Source organism: Bos javanicus, chromosome 6, assembly GCF_032452875.1.
Source record: "Bos javanicus breed banteng chromosome 6, ARS-OSU_banteng_1.0, whole genome shotgun sequence".
Classification (NCBI taxonomy): Eukaryota; Metazoa; Chordata; class Mammalia; order Artiodactyla; family Bovidae; genus Bos; species Bos javanicus.
In genome coordinates, this window is record NC_083873.1 from 85886140 (window position 1) to 85901272 (window position 15133).

Here is a 15133-nt window from a genome sequence, read left to right on the forward strand (position 1 = left end):
GAGAAGCAATGAAGAGAGAATAAAACAAGTGTCAGATTATTGAGGGCTTTATAAACCTGGTTATTTGGACAAAGAAAGAGAAATAGAGTAAGAGATAAAGAAAGGAAAAGAATAAATAGATGGAAGAAGGCAAGGAGGAAAGAGGAGAAGGGAAGAAAAGGTAGCTAATATTTTGAGCGATAAAATATCACTGCTATCAGAATGCATAAAATTTTTGTTGAGATCAACTTTTAATGTAACAAAATGGAAAATAAGACAAGTCACAGAATTCTGTGGGAGAACTATGGCAGACTGGCCCGGGCTGCTAGCTTCCCTTGATGGAACATTCATAGGAGAGGGATGACCACAGCATGGACTTGACTAAATGTCTGAAAAGGAGAAAGCAAGAAATCAACCAAAGAAACTAATTTTAAAACAAGTTACTAGAACTGTAAGATTTTGGACTTCCCTGGTGATCCAGTGGTAAAGAATATGCCTGTCAATGCAGGGAACACAGGTTGGATCCCTGGTCCAAGAAGAGTCCACATGCCCCAGGGCAACTCAGTTTGTGCGCCGCTACTGCTGAAGCCCGTGTGCCTTGAGCCTGTGCTCCACAGCAAAGAGAAGCCACCGCATGAGAAGCCCACACACCACCATGAAGAGTAGCCCCTGCTCTCTGCGACTAGAGAAAGCCCACGCGCAGCAACGAAGACCCAGTGTGGCCAAAAACAAAATAAATAAAATTTTCCTTTTTTAAAATGACTAGAGCTATAAGGTTTTGATTAAAATGGACATATTTGTTTCTGGGAGGTTACAGAACAGAAACCAGGTTCGGGCCAAACTCTCATGACGGAGAGTTCAAACAGAACAAATAGATACAGGTTTCTGTATTCAGAAAGAGAGCAGAGGACACGACTAAATACTATAAAGGTTCAGTAGAAAAAGAAAGCGGTTCAAGTCAGGAGCCAAAAGAAGTGATTTTCAGAGAAAGTGGATGCTGATTATGCCCAGACCAGCATGGGCTGCATTGCAGGGCTGTGCTTCCACTGCACAATCTGCAAGCCCCAATGCAGGGAATCCCAGACAGTAACCATTCTGTAGCCAGAGCTTCACTGTGGGCTGGCTTCTCAATTACTCTGAAACTCATGGGTCCTTTTGTGAGAGGAAGAAGTGTGGATTACTTTTCTTACCATCTATTCCTGAACAAAACTGCTCCCAGAAATTATACTTTATAGTTGTAATTCACATGCACATATCTACCAATCTTAAATATAATAAAATTAGACTCATATAGTCAAGCCGGGGCCACAGTGGACATGTAATCCTCACTATCCAGTAGTGTATTACTAACCAGAAGGAGGTGTTTAGTAAAGTCTCATATCATATAAAAGTAAACATGATTGATAGAAGAGATTTGATTAAGAGCTTGCTTATTCTCTGAATTTACTACACAATTCATTTATCTTGAAATAATTGTTAGCACCACAAAACCTACTGCCTTCATTGAGATGAAACTTATTGTTCAAGTCTGGCACTATATGAAAATATTCACTTTTATCACTTATTATTTTTATCTGCTAATTATCTTTGGAATTGTGCTCTGTCTCTCTCTTCTCTGGTTAGACAGCTTGATGCTTTAGAAAGGCTGCTTGGTTAAGAATCAAAAGACCTGAAAAGTAGCCACAACTGTGGTACGTTTTTGACAGTGGAAGAGAGAGTAATTTATGTGAAGGCAGAAATAATTTCTGTTCTATTAATACTAATTTCTCAGTGTCTGGCAAGGACACAAACTATAGCAGGTGCACAATGAGTATCTGTCATATGAAAAATGAAAGGAAGAAGTCACTGAACCTTCTGTAGCTCAGCTTTCTCAATGAAACGTGGCAGTGATATATCTGTCCTGCCTACCTTGATGCCTAAATAGAAGTTCCTGGGAAAATATAATTCATAAGCAAGAAATTTATTTTTATTATAAGCAGTGCTAAAATTCAAATTTAATTCTCCTGATCCATAGAATCTACTTCATAATGGTTCCCATAAGCTTCTTAACTGATTTTCAGAATAGCTCAACAACAAAAGCAGAGACAGTATTTCAGAATGGCTAACTTAAAAGCCATTGTTGTTTCTGATTCATCGTTTATGTTACAGGAAGAAAAGATACGGACAATTTCAATGGTACATAATCCAACAGTCAAATGTACTTGGCGATGATATGTGTTTTTGTACTTTTATTTGAATAAAGGGATGTCTGGTGTTCTGGTAATTGAACTAAAACAAAATAATGAAGTCACAGTGACACTACCTGGTCCAGGATTTCCTCATCTTCAGCTTCCTCTGCTTAATGTCCCTGCACCTTAATCCATACAGACTGACAGGGCTCTGGGTCTGGGTCACCTTTTTCTCCCCTGAATGAAGGAACCCATTTATTTAACAAAAGCCAATGGAATACCCACTGGATGACTGACAAGCAATTGAGAAATTAATAAGTTTAACACAGATGGGTGAGAGAAACAGACACAGACACTATTCATACTACAATGTTTTCAGAATTAAACTAGAGCCCCTGGCTACCTTCCTTCCTACTCAGAGGCAACTTTCCTCTGGTGACTTACGAATTGAAAGCTATCACACAGGAGGGCACAGCCTTACCTTTCTCCCAATTCAACTTGCTGCGTAACTGGAGAGTTTCAACTGCTTTTCTTTAAAATATTCAAGTAATGGAAAAATAAAGCAAAAATAAAACAGTAACAGAAATCTCCTCCCAACTAATTTCAGATTTAAGAAATGCAGTTAGGCAAAACTGTTCATCATCAGGGTAATAGTGTTCACATTGACTCTATTTTGGCTCTGTAATACAGGTGACACTAGCGGTAAGGAACCCTCTGCCAATGCAGGAGGCAAAAGAGATGAGGGTTCTATCCCTGAGTCAGGAAGATCCCCTGGAGGAGGAAATGGCGACCCATTCCAGTATTCTTGCCTGGAAAACTCCATGGTCAGAGGAGCCTGGAGGGCTACAGTCTACAGGGCCACAAAGAGTTGGACACGACTGATCACACATGCACATACAACATAGGTCCTAACTTTCTCCATGTTTAGCTCTGACAACTTGCCGGCTCAGTTGTGGGGTTAGCTGCCTAAGACCCTGTTCAATGGATGCAATAGTGAATCTCAGGAGATTGAGAGCTTATGGTTTACTAAATTCAATTTGACAATATTCAGAACAAACTAAGGTCAAATCATTGTAAATATATCATCAGGCAATTTAGAGCCATCAACCTAATTCACCCATTCAGCCAGTCTACTGGTCCAGGTAACAACTGGCTAAGTTATAGAACCACTTGGCTCTAGTAAGATCTGCATCAACATCTGGGGTGGTCCAGCTATTTAGCTAACCTAAAAAGATAACTCTTCTAAATCTTAGGAAGGTTCCTGTCTAATTGATATAAATACAATCCTTGTAGAAGCTTCTCTCCTTTAGTGAAGAGGGGTCTTGTTGTCTTTATTTATTTTTGTCCCTATAGTTTTTTTTGGCTAGATAGCAAATGGAATGATCATTTTAGTGTTAATGAGTCATTCAAGTTCTAAGGGTCTCTTTCTACTAAGAAAGCCAAATTCATTGAAAAGCAATAAATTTGTTTTCTACATGGTAAGGCTTCCATTAGTTTTCAAGGTTAAATTAGTTAAAGAACTCTTGCACAATGGAAATTCACTGTTAATATATTATCACATTTGTGATCCTAACTATTCATTAGAGCAGGGTCAATATTAACAACAAAGGAAAATAAGACAAACACAAAATTTGCTTTATGAAGAAAATATAAATAACAATGAGTGCAGAAAGTAATAGTATTTTGAATATTAAAATCATATTTAGCAACAAGAAATGTTTTAAAACACAAAATATTCACTTTCCATCATTTCTAAAATGTAGGCAATTATGCTTCATATTTATTAAATTATGTAATCCCAAGCAGCATATATCCAAAAAACATATGTCATAGATTCACAGAGGTTTAGCAATCTTTTTAAGGATTTTATTATTAGCTAGAAGGAGATACACTGGTGTCTTCAAGATTGAACCTAAATAGCTCATTTTTACCCAGTCCAGAATTTAATAATCAAGGAATCTTTACCTCTCCTAAACAGATTTTGAATTTTTTTTCTTTTAGATCTAGTCCTTTGTTTAAAAATTTTGTATTTTACCCTTGAAATAGAACTAATCACTCAATAATCCTTGAATAAAATCTTTTAAAGTTACTCTATTAAGGTGTCCATTTTAAGGATGGTAAAAGAAGGAGCAGAGAAAAATTATTATTCTGGAAAAATTAGTCATAACCAAAGCAAAAGCCAGGAATGATCACAGGGAAAATTTTCTAAGGATAATTTAATGACATTACTAAAACTGTGGGAATCCATATAACACCTAGATGATTAGGAAGGGGGTTATTAGCTAAGCCATTGTCTGAAACCCACTGAATCACCGGTCCTTTTGAACAATGATTGGTCCCCCTTTTCTAATGACGGGACTTTAAAATTTAGGAGAAGCTCCAAGCAGCAGACTTGAAGGATTAAAAAGGACACAAGCCTTCAATGAGTCTAGATTTCTCTTCATAAGTAAAGGAGTGAGGTAAGACATCAAATCTTTGCTTTCATAATTTTATAAACACAAATCAGTCAGTTCTGCAGGACAAACTACCAAGATGACTCTAAATGCTTGTGCAGGACAATCATTTGAACTATAGCAAGAGTTTTTGCATCTGGAGGACAAGAGGTAATATATTTCCACAGATTATACTATAAATCAATATTACAGCTTAGTTTTATAACCTCTTTCTTTGAATTAGAAAATTTTGACTCAGTTGCTTTATTTTAATATATTTTAATGTTATTAAAATTTTACCTAGAAACTTCCTGGTACTGAACTGCTACTGTCAGATCTTTACTGTAGTACTCTTACCACATTAAATAGACAATAAAATTGTTTTCATAATTAAGACCGAGTTCATTGACCTCCGCCATGGACCTAAACAACCATTCCCTACGATGTAGAACAGTACAAGAAATGAGTCCTTCTTGCTCATAAATTCCAACTAGATCATATGCTACTAAATGAGTCATTTAGGGAAAGCTAAAAGGACAAGCAAACAATTTTGGTTTTTTAAAAAAACTGCTCTGAGAAAAAGGATGAATTCTGTTACAGATACTTATAAATGTACTTTTTAATTTTAAATCCTAAGACATAGGTAAATACTGTGGAATTCACCCAACTACACTGCTGATTGATCAATACTGGCTAATTATGTTATCATGATTTTTACATAGACAGTCTTTTTACAGCTAAGTTTCACAATGTATTTTCTAGATATTTCATCTGAAAATGAGAACTCTAATTCTTCTCGGCATACTGGGAGCCACAATGTCAGCCCCCGTGAGTGATTTCATGATAAAATTGAGATCATTGTGTGAAACCCATAACAAATCCCTCTTTCACTGTTTCTATTTTTTTGTTTGTTTAGCTTATTCCACAGCACCTTATGTCTGCAAGCAACAGCAATGAGGTTAGTTTAAATGTTTAAAACAATATCCCCAGTTACAGCAGGACGATAAAAGCCTTCTTGTTGATTTATCCTGCAGTTCTACCCACTAACTGTAGCCAAATGCATTCCCAATGTTTACGTTTATTTTGCATATGAGGTTGTTTCTAGAATACTACTTTGCCTCCCTTATTTGATTGCAAATTCTTTAAAGGCAGAAGCAGATTCTTGTATACCTTTTTGCTCTAATAACACTTAACAGGGTGGATATAGGTGTTTAAGAGCATAAAATGACTGACTATACCACTGGAATGGGGTACAGCTGTGCAATCTCGCACACAGCAGAGGAGAGGTAATTAAATCCTAACCTCTAATCACCATGATTTAGTTCAAGCTTAGTGAGACAACATCTCACCTCTAACAGGAACTGAGTTGTACAGTATTTGACTGTACAGAATTTGTAGTAAATTTTATTCTAAATAGTTTTAACATGTGTAGTAATCTTGTTTTCATATTATCTTTCCTTTCCTAGTTGCTTCTGAATCTTAATAATGCTCAGCTTCGACCACTACAGCTTCAGGTATCCCTACCCCAATAATTATTTCAAGAATATTTCCTACCGCTCTTTTCTTGTGGCACTTAGTAGGAGAACAAAATGTTTTCTGATTCTATTTCTGAAATCTTAACTTTTAAAGTTACTAATTTTTCACATGTGTTTTAATTTCCATTTATTCGAAGGCCGAAGTAAAAGCTGTAATCAAATGAACATTTTCAGGCACAAATGCTCTCAACTATGAGATAGTTAAATTAATCATTTTATGAAAAGTCATACACAGCTAATAGGTAAATATATCTATGTATTGAAACCAGTCTGGCAACTGCCGACTCTGTACCATTTATCCACCTCATTCATATTTGTCATCACAATCATTGGGAATTTACCACTGTTCATGCTATTTGCCTGATTCATAATGTGCCAAGATGCTGTCCTTTTTTATAATGCAGCAATAGAATATGGAAACTGTTTTACATTTGCTTCTTTCTCACTCGGGACTGACTTTTAATTCTTTTCTAAATGAAAGAGAAATGCTTCCTTTCTGTCTCTTGTGTCTTCCCAGGGCCCATTTAATTCATGGATTCCTCCTTTCCCTGGAATTCTACAACAGCAGCAGCAGAACCAAGTTCCAGGACTCTCCCCATTCTCTTTATCAACTCGCGAGTGGTTTGCTGGACTGGTCCCAAATCAAATATTCATCCCAGGACAGGTCAGTTTTGCCCAAGGAACCCAGGCAGGACAGCTGGACCCCTCACAGCCTCAGACGCCACAGCAGACCCAACGGGGCCCTAAGAATGTAAGTCCAGCCTCGTCTAACTAAAGGAAATATAATGCACATGGTTTGTGAAAATGAATATGAATCAGTTTTGAAATAAGACAAGCGTTTCCTGAGCAAGAATTGCTTCTCTAATGTGTTTCTACCATCACTGGAAGTACTTCCTTGTACTTCTGATTTTTGACATGAAAAATGCCATATAAATCAGCTCTTCCAGGATCACAGTCATGAATTGAAAGTGTGAAAACATATCTTGGACAGGATAATTAGGGAAATTTCATCTTCAATAAAAGGCTGATTTGTATTAGTGCTGGTACATATAGTAGATGATCTTTTTTCATCCTAGAAGTCTGCTAATATACATTTTACATTTATACGCTTAGGTCTAAAGAAATCAGCGCTGGAATTTTAAAAAGTCAAGCGTAACTTTTTCATAATTCCTTTTTGGCAGGTTATGCCCTCTGTGTTCTTCAAAATGCCTCAAGAGCAAGCACAGGTAAGTGAAAGGAAGGCCACCACTCCTGTACAGAGATGGCTGCATACTCTCTACATTGAACATTTTCTTCTATATTTGTAGCTCTGACTCCTATGGCAGGGCTATAAAGTTCATGCAATGCTATTACTGTCTGGGTACTACCCCTGCTGGGCTCTGCAGCAGTTTGTTAATGTTAGGCTCACTAAACAGCTTTAAAAGAAAGGCAAGCTGGGAGTCTCCAGGACCCCAGAGTTACCAGGACATGGCTGTGTTGGGAGTTATGGAACTCACTAAGCCTTAGGTTGTGTTCTCTCTCCACCAAAAATGCTAGCATTTGATAACAACTCTGGAGAAATACCATAGATTGACTTTGGTCAACCCTAAATTTTGGTTCAGAGAAAGATGCATTAATCTGATGAAATATCATATGATGTAGAGAGAGGTTTTTTTGAGTTATGCTCTAAACATTTCCAGGTTCTTGGATATTTTCAGTTTAACTCCATATTACAGTCAAATTGTGGTGATTTCCATTAAATAGCAGAATCTTTAAAGAAAAGAAAGCAAATTAGTAAAACATTAACATAGAAAACCCTCTCAGTGTTAATATAATAGCCTGCATTCAAAGAAATATGAATATGGATAGATTATATTATTCACCAGAAGAATGTTGACAATTTTGTAAAAAGTTAGACACCTGGCTTTAGTGGAATAATTATGTAATTTTGTCCACTCCTATTATAAAACAAACATTACCTCTAGACATTATCTCATTCTGTTTCATACCAGTTAGAGAATTAGATACCTGACAAGTAGAATTACTTCATTTTAGGATCAAAAAACTAAGTCTTTATGAGATTAAGTTCCCAATTCTAATGAAAATAAATAGCTGAGTCAGAATCTAATTCTCCACCCTTCCTTTAACCACTAAATCAGTGACTCATTGTTATGGCTTTGCATTAGAATCTCTGGTGATAACATTGAAAATTACAGACACCTGGACCCTGCCCACACCTCATGAATCAAAACCCCATGAGGAGATCTTAAATATGACTATCTGTTAAAATGTTCAACTGGTGTTTTTGACTCTTAGTCAGAGTTAAAAGCCACTGGCTGGATGGCATCACTGACTCGATGGACGTGAGTCTCAGTGAACTCCGGGAGCTGGTGATGGACAGGGAGGCCTGGCGTGCTGCGATTCATGGGGTCGCAAAGAGTCGGACACGACTGAGCGACTGATCTGATCTGATCTGATACAAAATATATACCTCTTCTCAAACCATAGTTACTGTTTTTCTTAACTCGTTTCCATTAAGCGCTCTTATTAAATAACAGGAGACAAAACTCTATAGATATACAATGATCACAATTTTCTATAAACACATATACAGACACACAGACTTAAGTGGAAACCAATACATGATGATGTGAGTGGTAAAACTGCAGGTGCTCCTATTTTTTTCCTCGTCTATTTCTAGATTTTCCAAATATCTTATAATGCACCTGGGTTGTTTCAATAAAATGACAATTACTAAAGGCAATGCATTTCTGAACAATTCATTCATCACGGTAGAGTGTCTAATAATACCACATCCTGCAGAATGAAGAGTCAAAAAATATATATGGAAAATGCTGCATAGGCTATCTTCTTAGATATTTGCAAAGTAATTTATATATAAAGCTTATATATAAAGTTCCAGGTACCCTTTTAAGAAGTCTGTTATTAATTGAATTCACCACTTCCTAATGTGTTTGACCAAGCAACCTTAAAACAAAGCCCAGTGTCCTGTGCAATACACGTTTTTTCTAAAGTTTGGGAAGGACTGCTTTATGTGTTCTTTTGTTCACAAAATCGCTAAAGACAAATCAGCTTTAAAACAATATTGATAATAGAATTTTTTTAAAGCCTGCACTGATCTGAAGGAAGCTCTTCTGTACTTTTCTATTTACAATAGATGCTTCAGTACTACCCAGTTTACATGTTCCTACCCTGGGAACAGCCTCAACAAACAGTCGCACAGTCACCGCCGCAAACAAGAGAGCAGCTATTTGAGGAGCAGGTACTACAAGCGTTTGATTTTAATTTAACTAGTTCCATCTAAGGATAAAGAAGAAAAGGTAAATTTTAAAAGAGAATATCTGATTAATACCTAGTGCAAAAACTCAATGGCTTGAACTGATGGTCGTCAAAGGATATACTGCTTTCTTTTAACATAACACTAATTTGGAAATATACTCCAAGATTGAATTTTGAAAGAATTGTTGCTGTTGTTTAGTGGCTAAGTCGTGTCCAACTCTTTTGCAACCCCATTGACTGTAACATGCCAGGCTCCTCTGTCCATGGGATTTCCCAAGCAAGAATAGTGGAGTGGGTTGCCATTTCCTTCTCCAAGGGATCTTCCCAACCCAGAGATTGAACCCATGGTTTCCTGCATTAGCAGGCAGATTCTTTACCACTGAGTCATGTGGAAAGCAATGAGATACAATTAAGTAATGTAATACTGAGTTTTGTGGACCTTCAGTAAAATAGTAAAATTTTAATATAAATTTAGATGGCTCATACATAACTAGATTACTTTTAGTTAGAGTGCAAATTAGATTTTTAATTTATCATCACTTAAAACTTATCAAATCAATTACAGAAAACTGAAAATTATGCTTCAAATGACTTGTAGTAGTACTTCCAATTAAGTCATACTAATTTAAAGAGAGAGTTTTAACCTAGAAATCATATGCTGTTAAAAGGATGGTTGGTAATTTAACAATTATTTTTACCACCTAGAACATATAAATTTTCAAAAAAAGTATTAGTACAATATAATATACATATATTTTAATAATTTATCACTGCATTTGACAAAAACCATAAGTGATCTAACACATTTTTTTAAATTCTAACAGATGCCATTCTATACTGAATTTGGATATATTCCACAACAAGTAGAACCTGTAAGTAAATGTATTTTTCATTAAAAAAAAGAAAAACTAACTTTTGAAACTACTTGCTAAATAAACTATTAAATCTACCAGTGACCTTTAGTCAGAAACCCACCAGGAACACACCACTAGTTGGACAAAATTGGATTTATCCACTCACTGCAGCAGGGGAGGACACACACCATGAGGAACTGTGGAGGGTCTTAACAGGAAGGGTTGGAATGACTTCTCACAGGGTCTGGTCTTGTGTCAGGTGATTTGGGGGAGAGTTCACATTACTTTTGATTGGGAGTTCTCAAGAACTGGGCTTCCCTGGTGGCTCAGATGGTAAAGAATCTCAAGAACTGGGGGTAGTTCTATGACTGGGTAACTTAACAATTCTTACCTAAAAGGTAAGAATGATGGAGTGAGGCAAAGACCATGATCAGTAAAAAAACAGAAATTCTTCAGATTATCCAGGACCTAAGGATGCCTGATATTTTCATGCCTTGCACAGGGACCTTGCTGTGGGCAAGATTACCAAGTGCTGTTTTTTTGATTGCACTTCATCATGTTCAGAAGTGATCTTGCCTGATATTGGTATTCTGTAGGATTGTTAAGGTACAACAGGAGAACACCAGCGTCCAGCAGAGAATGTCAGGCCAGCTCCTGCAAACACTGCAGCAGAGCTATTGTGTTAGGCCAGTTTCTCAGTGTCAGGAGTTGCTTTTCTCTTTCTCAAAACCAAATTATGATTTTTGTTTTTAAGAAACTAATTGAAGTTGAGAAGGGTAAAACTGCCTTAGGTGCAAGATAAATGTTTTAAGGATTATTAATTTATACCATTTTAAACTTTGCAACTTTTAAGGTTATGCCAGTAGAACAGCAGCAACCAGTCTTTGATCCCTTCCTAGGCACAGCTCCTGAAATTGCTGCGATGGTAAGTTTCCTTACCACACTTTGATAGTTCCTGGAAATCAGCAACTGACAGCCTACAGCTCCTTCCACTATTGTGCATTTTAATGATACTGTTATTATTATTCCATCAACAATTATTACTCCTTCACCCTGTAATCTTTTGCCACACAAGATTCAATTCACTCAGTTCATCAAATATTTACTGCGGAGCTAATACATGCCAGATACTCTCCATCAGTTCAGTTCAGTTCAGTCGCTCAGTCATGTCCGACTCTTTGAGACCCCATGAATTGCAGCACATCAGGCCTCCCCGTCCATCACCAACTCCCGGAGTTCACTCAGACTCACATCCATGGAGTCAGTGATGCCATCCAGCCATCTCATCCTCTTGCCCCCAATCCCTCCCAGCATCAGAGTCTTTTCCAATGAGTCAACTCTTCGCATGAGGTGGCCAAAGTACTGGAGTTTCAGCTTTAGCATCATTCCTTCCAAAGAAATCCCAGGGCTGATCTCCTTCAGAATGGACTGGTTGAATCTCCTTGCAGTCCAAGGGACTCTCAAGAGTCTTCTCCAACACTACAGTTCAAAAGCATCAATTCTTCGGCGCTCAGCTTTCTTCACAGTCCAATTCTCACATCCATACATGACCACAGGAAAAACCATAGCCTTGACTAGACAGACCTTTGTTGGCAAAGTAATGTCTCTGCTTTTGAATATGCTATTCAGGTTGGTCATAACTTTCCTTCCAAGGAGTAAGCATCTTTTAATTTCATGGCTGCAGTCACCATCTGCAGTGATTTTGGAGCCCAGGTACACTCATTTAAAGTCAGGTATTAAAAGACATCCGTGTTTATTGGCATATATGCATACTCTTTCTAAAGGATAGATTTTAGTCCAGAAAACTAATAAAGTATTTATCTCTCAAATAAAATCCTTGCTTTACATCTTAATCCTACTGCTTTATATTCTTCCCAATTTTGACCTTGTGTTTGAACTTGTAATCACTTTTCTTTCTCACCCTTATAGCCAGCAGAAGTGTCACCATATTTACAAAAAGAAATGATAAATTTTCAGCACACCAATGCAGGAATTTTCATTCCTTCAACTTCACAAAAACCCAGCACAACAATTTTTTTTACTTCTGCTGTGGACCCAATTATTACCAGAGAGCTAACGGAAAAGAAGGTAAAGTAATCAAAGATTCTTTTTATGAAAGAAATGGGTCTCTAAATAGAAAGTATAAAAATAAAGTTCATGCTTGATTTATAGGACTTAGTTATGTAAATCATGACAAAGTTAAGATATAGTAGAATATATGGTCTTAACCTTGAATAAGAAGACCAATAATTTCTTTCAGATAATCAATCAGAATCTAATTTAATTTTTATTTAATAAAAGCTTCTTATGCATATTTTTTCTCACTAGGCCAAGACTGATAGCCTGAAGGAACCATAAGATGTTGTCCTAATCATTCAGTGTTTAGGGTAGGTATTTGCCAAGAGGTATGCCTTACGTTCCATGACATATCCTAAATTAAAAGAAAAAAATTGTAAGAATAACTAAAGGTATATACCAAAATGAAAAAAAAAAAAGTTAATGCTTATATATTCCTACAAAGCTAACAATAATTATGAGCAATTTTACTAGCAAATTTTTTAGTCAAAATAAATTTTTGAGGATCGTGTCTGTCTACGCCATAAACTTTTCATAAACTCTGAGAACACAAATAGCAAATATACTAGGTCCATGTTACAGACATTCTACAGACAGTAAAAGCAAAGTGCTATGCTGTGCTGAGTTGCTCAGCCATGCCCAACACTTTGCAACCCCATGGACTGTAGGCCACCAGGCTCCTCTGTCCATGGGGATTCTCCAGGCAAGAATACTGGAGCAGGTTGCCATGCCCTCCTCCAGGAGATCTTCCCAACCCAGGGATCATATCTGGGTCTCCTACACTGCAAACAAAATCTTTACCATCTGAGCAACCAGTGAAGCTCATATACAAAGTCAGTTCCCCCAAATCACCACTTCACTTTGCAAGCTAAAAGTAATGCTAATACATCTGTGTTAGTTTGGAGTGAAATAAACTCTCAAAGTAATTTTTTTTTAAATGCATAATCACATGGAAATTTAAAATTCCATGATTTTTATATTAACTATTACTTTAATTGACTTCCTGTCTTAATGAGTTTCACTGGCTATGAGGCTAGTGGGTGTTTGATAGAAGGGCAGGTTGGGATGGGTCTAACACGTAAAAACTACACACTAAAAAGCAAATAATTTGGTCTGAATTGGAAAAGTAAAAGGCAAAGATTTTTAAAATCTGTCCCCTGCTTCCTCTGAGTCTTTTCTGATTTCTCTTTCTATGAAAATGAATACTTAGCATTCCTTAGATTCAAAAAAGTCGATAAAAATACAACCAGAAGTGAATAGTGTGAGCACCTCTTTAGAAGTCTCTTCTATAAGGTGGCATTGTGTGCAATACAAGATAATTCAAGCTTTTTAATCAGAAATACTAAAGGGATTTCAGTATAGTGTGACCTTCTGAACCAATGCAAGAAAATGTAAAGTTTTATTTCTTTTTAAGCAATTTAGAAAATATCTTGGGAATTTTACAGAAAGCAGTCTAATGATATTAAAATGCTCTTTTATTTTATTTTTCAGAAAAAAAAGATGTGGCAGCACCCTGAGTATCATTTTATTTCCTCAATATTAATATTGATTCTTTGAAAACTATGAAATATTTTTGGCTCTTCTCCTGAATTTCTTTTTACTTATAAATAGCATTATACTCTTTAAAGGTCATAAAAGTAATACAATCATTTAATAACCTTAGATTTACAAAATTACATTTCTTTCTAAATATCTTATCATTACATAATCTGGAAAGTAACAACACTAAGAATAGAATATCACTGGATTAATTGTATAAGCACATTAATAAAGGAAAGCTCTGGAAAAATGGTGGCATCGATGAGAATAAAGATATCCTGTCATTGGATTTACAAGTGTGGTGACTGACACTGATGAACAAAAGTATGTTCTTAGCTTTGACATACCATCTCATTATTCCTCCCAGGTCCATTCAACTAGATTCCTTCTGATGCAATCCCTATTAGAATCAAAATTATTTGGTGGCAGATCCCATTAAGTGCACATTTCCAATATGACACAGATACATGGAGAGATGGCTGCCATCACCAAAAGGATAGGTCCCCAGGAAGATGTATACTGGTTTGGTGAAGCAACATCTTATACAAAATAAGGCATAGATTTTGGATTTCTTCAGATGTGGCTTTCAATCTGACTTTGAACCTTCAGTAAGGCGCTTAACCTGAATCTCAATTTTCTCAAGTATAAAACAGAGGTAACAATATCTACCTTTTCAAAATTTCTAAAAGGACTACATGAAATAACACATGTAAGATACCTGACTCATATGGCTGTCCCTTGAACAACACGAGTTTAAACTGAAATGAAGTGAGAGTCTCTCAGTCATGTTCAACTCTGCAATCGCATGGACTAGAGCCCACCAGGCGCCTCTGTCCATGTGATTTCCCAGGCAAGAATATTGGAGTGGGTTGCTATGCCTTTCTCTAGGGAATCTTCCTGACTCAGGGATCAAATGTGGGTCTCCTGCATTGCAGACAAATTCTTTACCATCTGAGCCACCAGTGAAGCCCCTTAAACTGAGGGGGTACAGTTATATGCAGATTTTTCAATAAATACCTACAACCATACTATATGATCCAAGGTTGGTTGAATCTTTGGATGTGAAACCACATATACGGTGTTGTTTAGTCGCTAGGTCTTGTCCAACTCTTTGCAATCCCATGGACTGTAACCCACCAGTCTCCTCTGTCCATGGAATTTTCCAGGCAAGAATACTGAAGTGAGTTGCCATTTCCTCTCGCAGATCTTCCCAACCCAGGGATAAAACCCACATCTCCTGAGTCTCCTGTACTGCTGGTAGATTCTTTACC

The 15133-nt window shown here is 36.7% G+C and overlaps 2 protein-coding genes across 2 annotated transcripts in view; one reads left to right on the forward strand and one right to left on the reverse strand.

Moving 5' to 3' along the window:
* Window positions 1-2265: 2265 nt before the first annotated feature.
* Window positions 2266-15133, reverse strand: part of LOC133249654 (serine/arginine repetitive matrix protein 2-like) — a 215312-nt gene continuing 202444 nt past the window's right edge. The window contains exon 8 of the mRNA XM_061420391.1: window positions 2266-2332. The gene's annotated coding sequence lies outside the window, so the exon portion shown is untranslated. The remainder of the gene's footprint in view (window positions 2333-15133) is intronic.
* On the forward strand, window positions 5346-12634 carry ODAM (odontogenic, ameloblast associated). The gene is made up of 10 exons (XM_061421231.1): window positions 5346-5407; window positions 5496-5537; window positions 6046-6093; window positions 6632-6865; window positions 7296-7340; window positions 9272-9376; window positions 10218-10265; window positions 11101-11172; window positions 12177-12335; window positions 12576-12634. Exons 1-10 carry the CDS (start codon window positions 5357-5359, stop codon window positions 12603-12605), a joined length of 834 nt encoding a protein of 277 aa, XP_061277215.1. The 5' UTR covers window positions 5346-5356; the 3' UTR covers window positions 12606-12634.

Coding starts and splice junctions, on each gene's coding strand:
- ODAM (XM_061421231.1), top strand. CDS start 5,357: ATGAGAACTCTAATTCTTCTCGGCATACTGGGAGCCACAATGTCAGCC. Junction 5,538..6,045: donor CTGCAAGCAACAGCAATGAG/GTTAGTTTAAAT, acceptor TTCCTTTCCTAG/TTGCTTCTGAATCTTAATAA. Junction 11,173..12,176: donor CTCCTGAAATTGCTGCGATG/GTAAGTTTCCTT, acceptor TCACCCTTATAG/CCAGCAGAAGTGTCACCATA.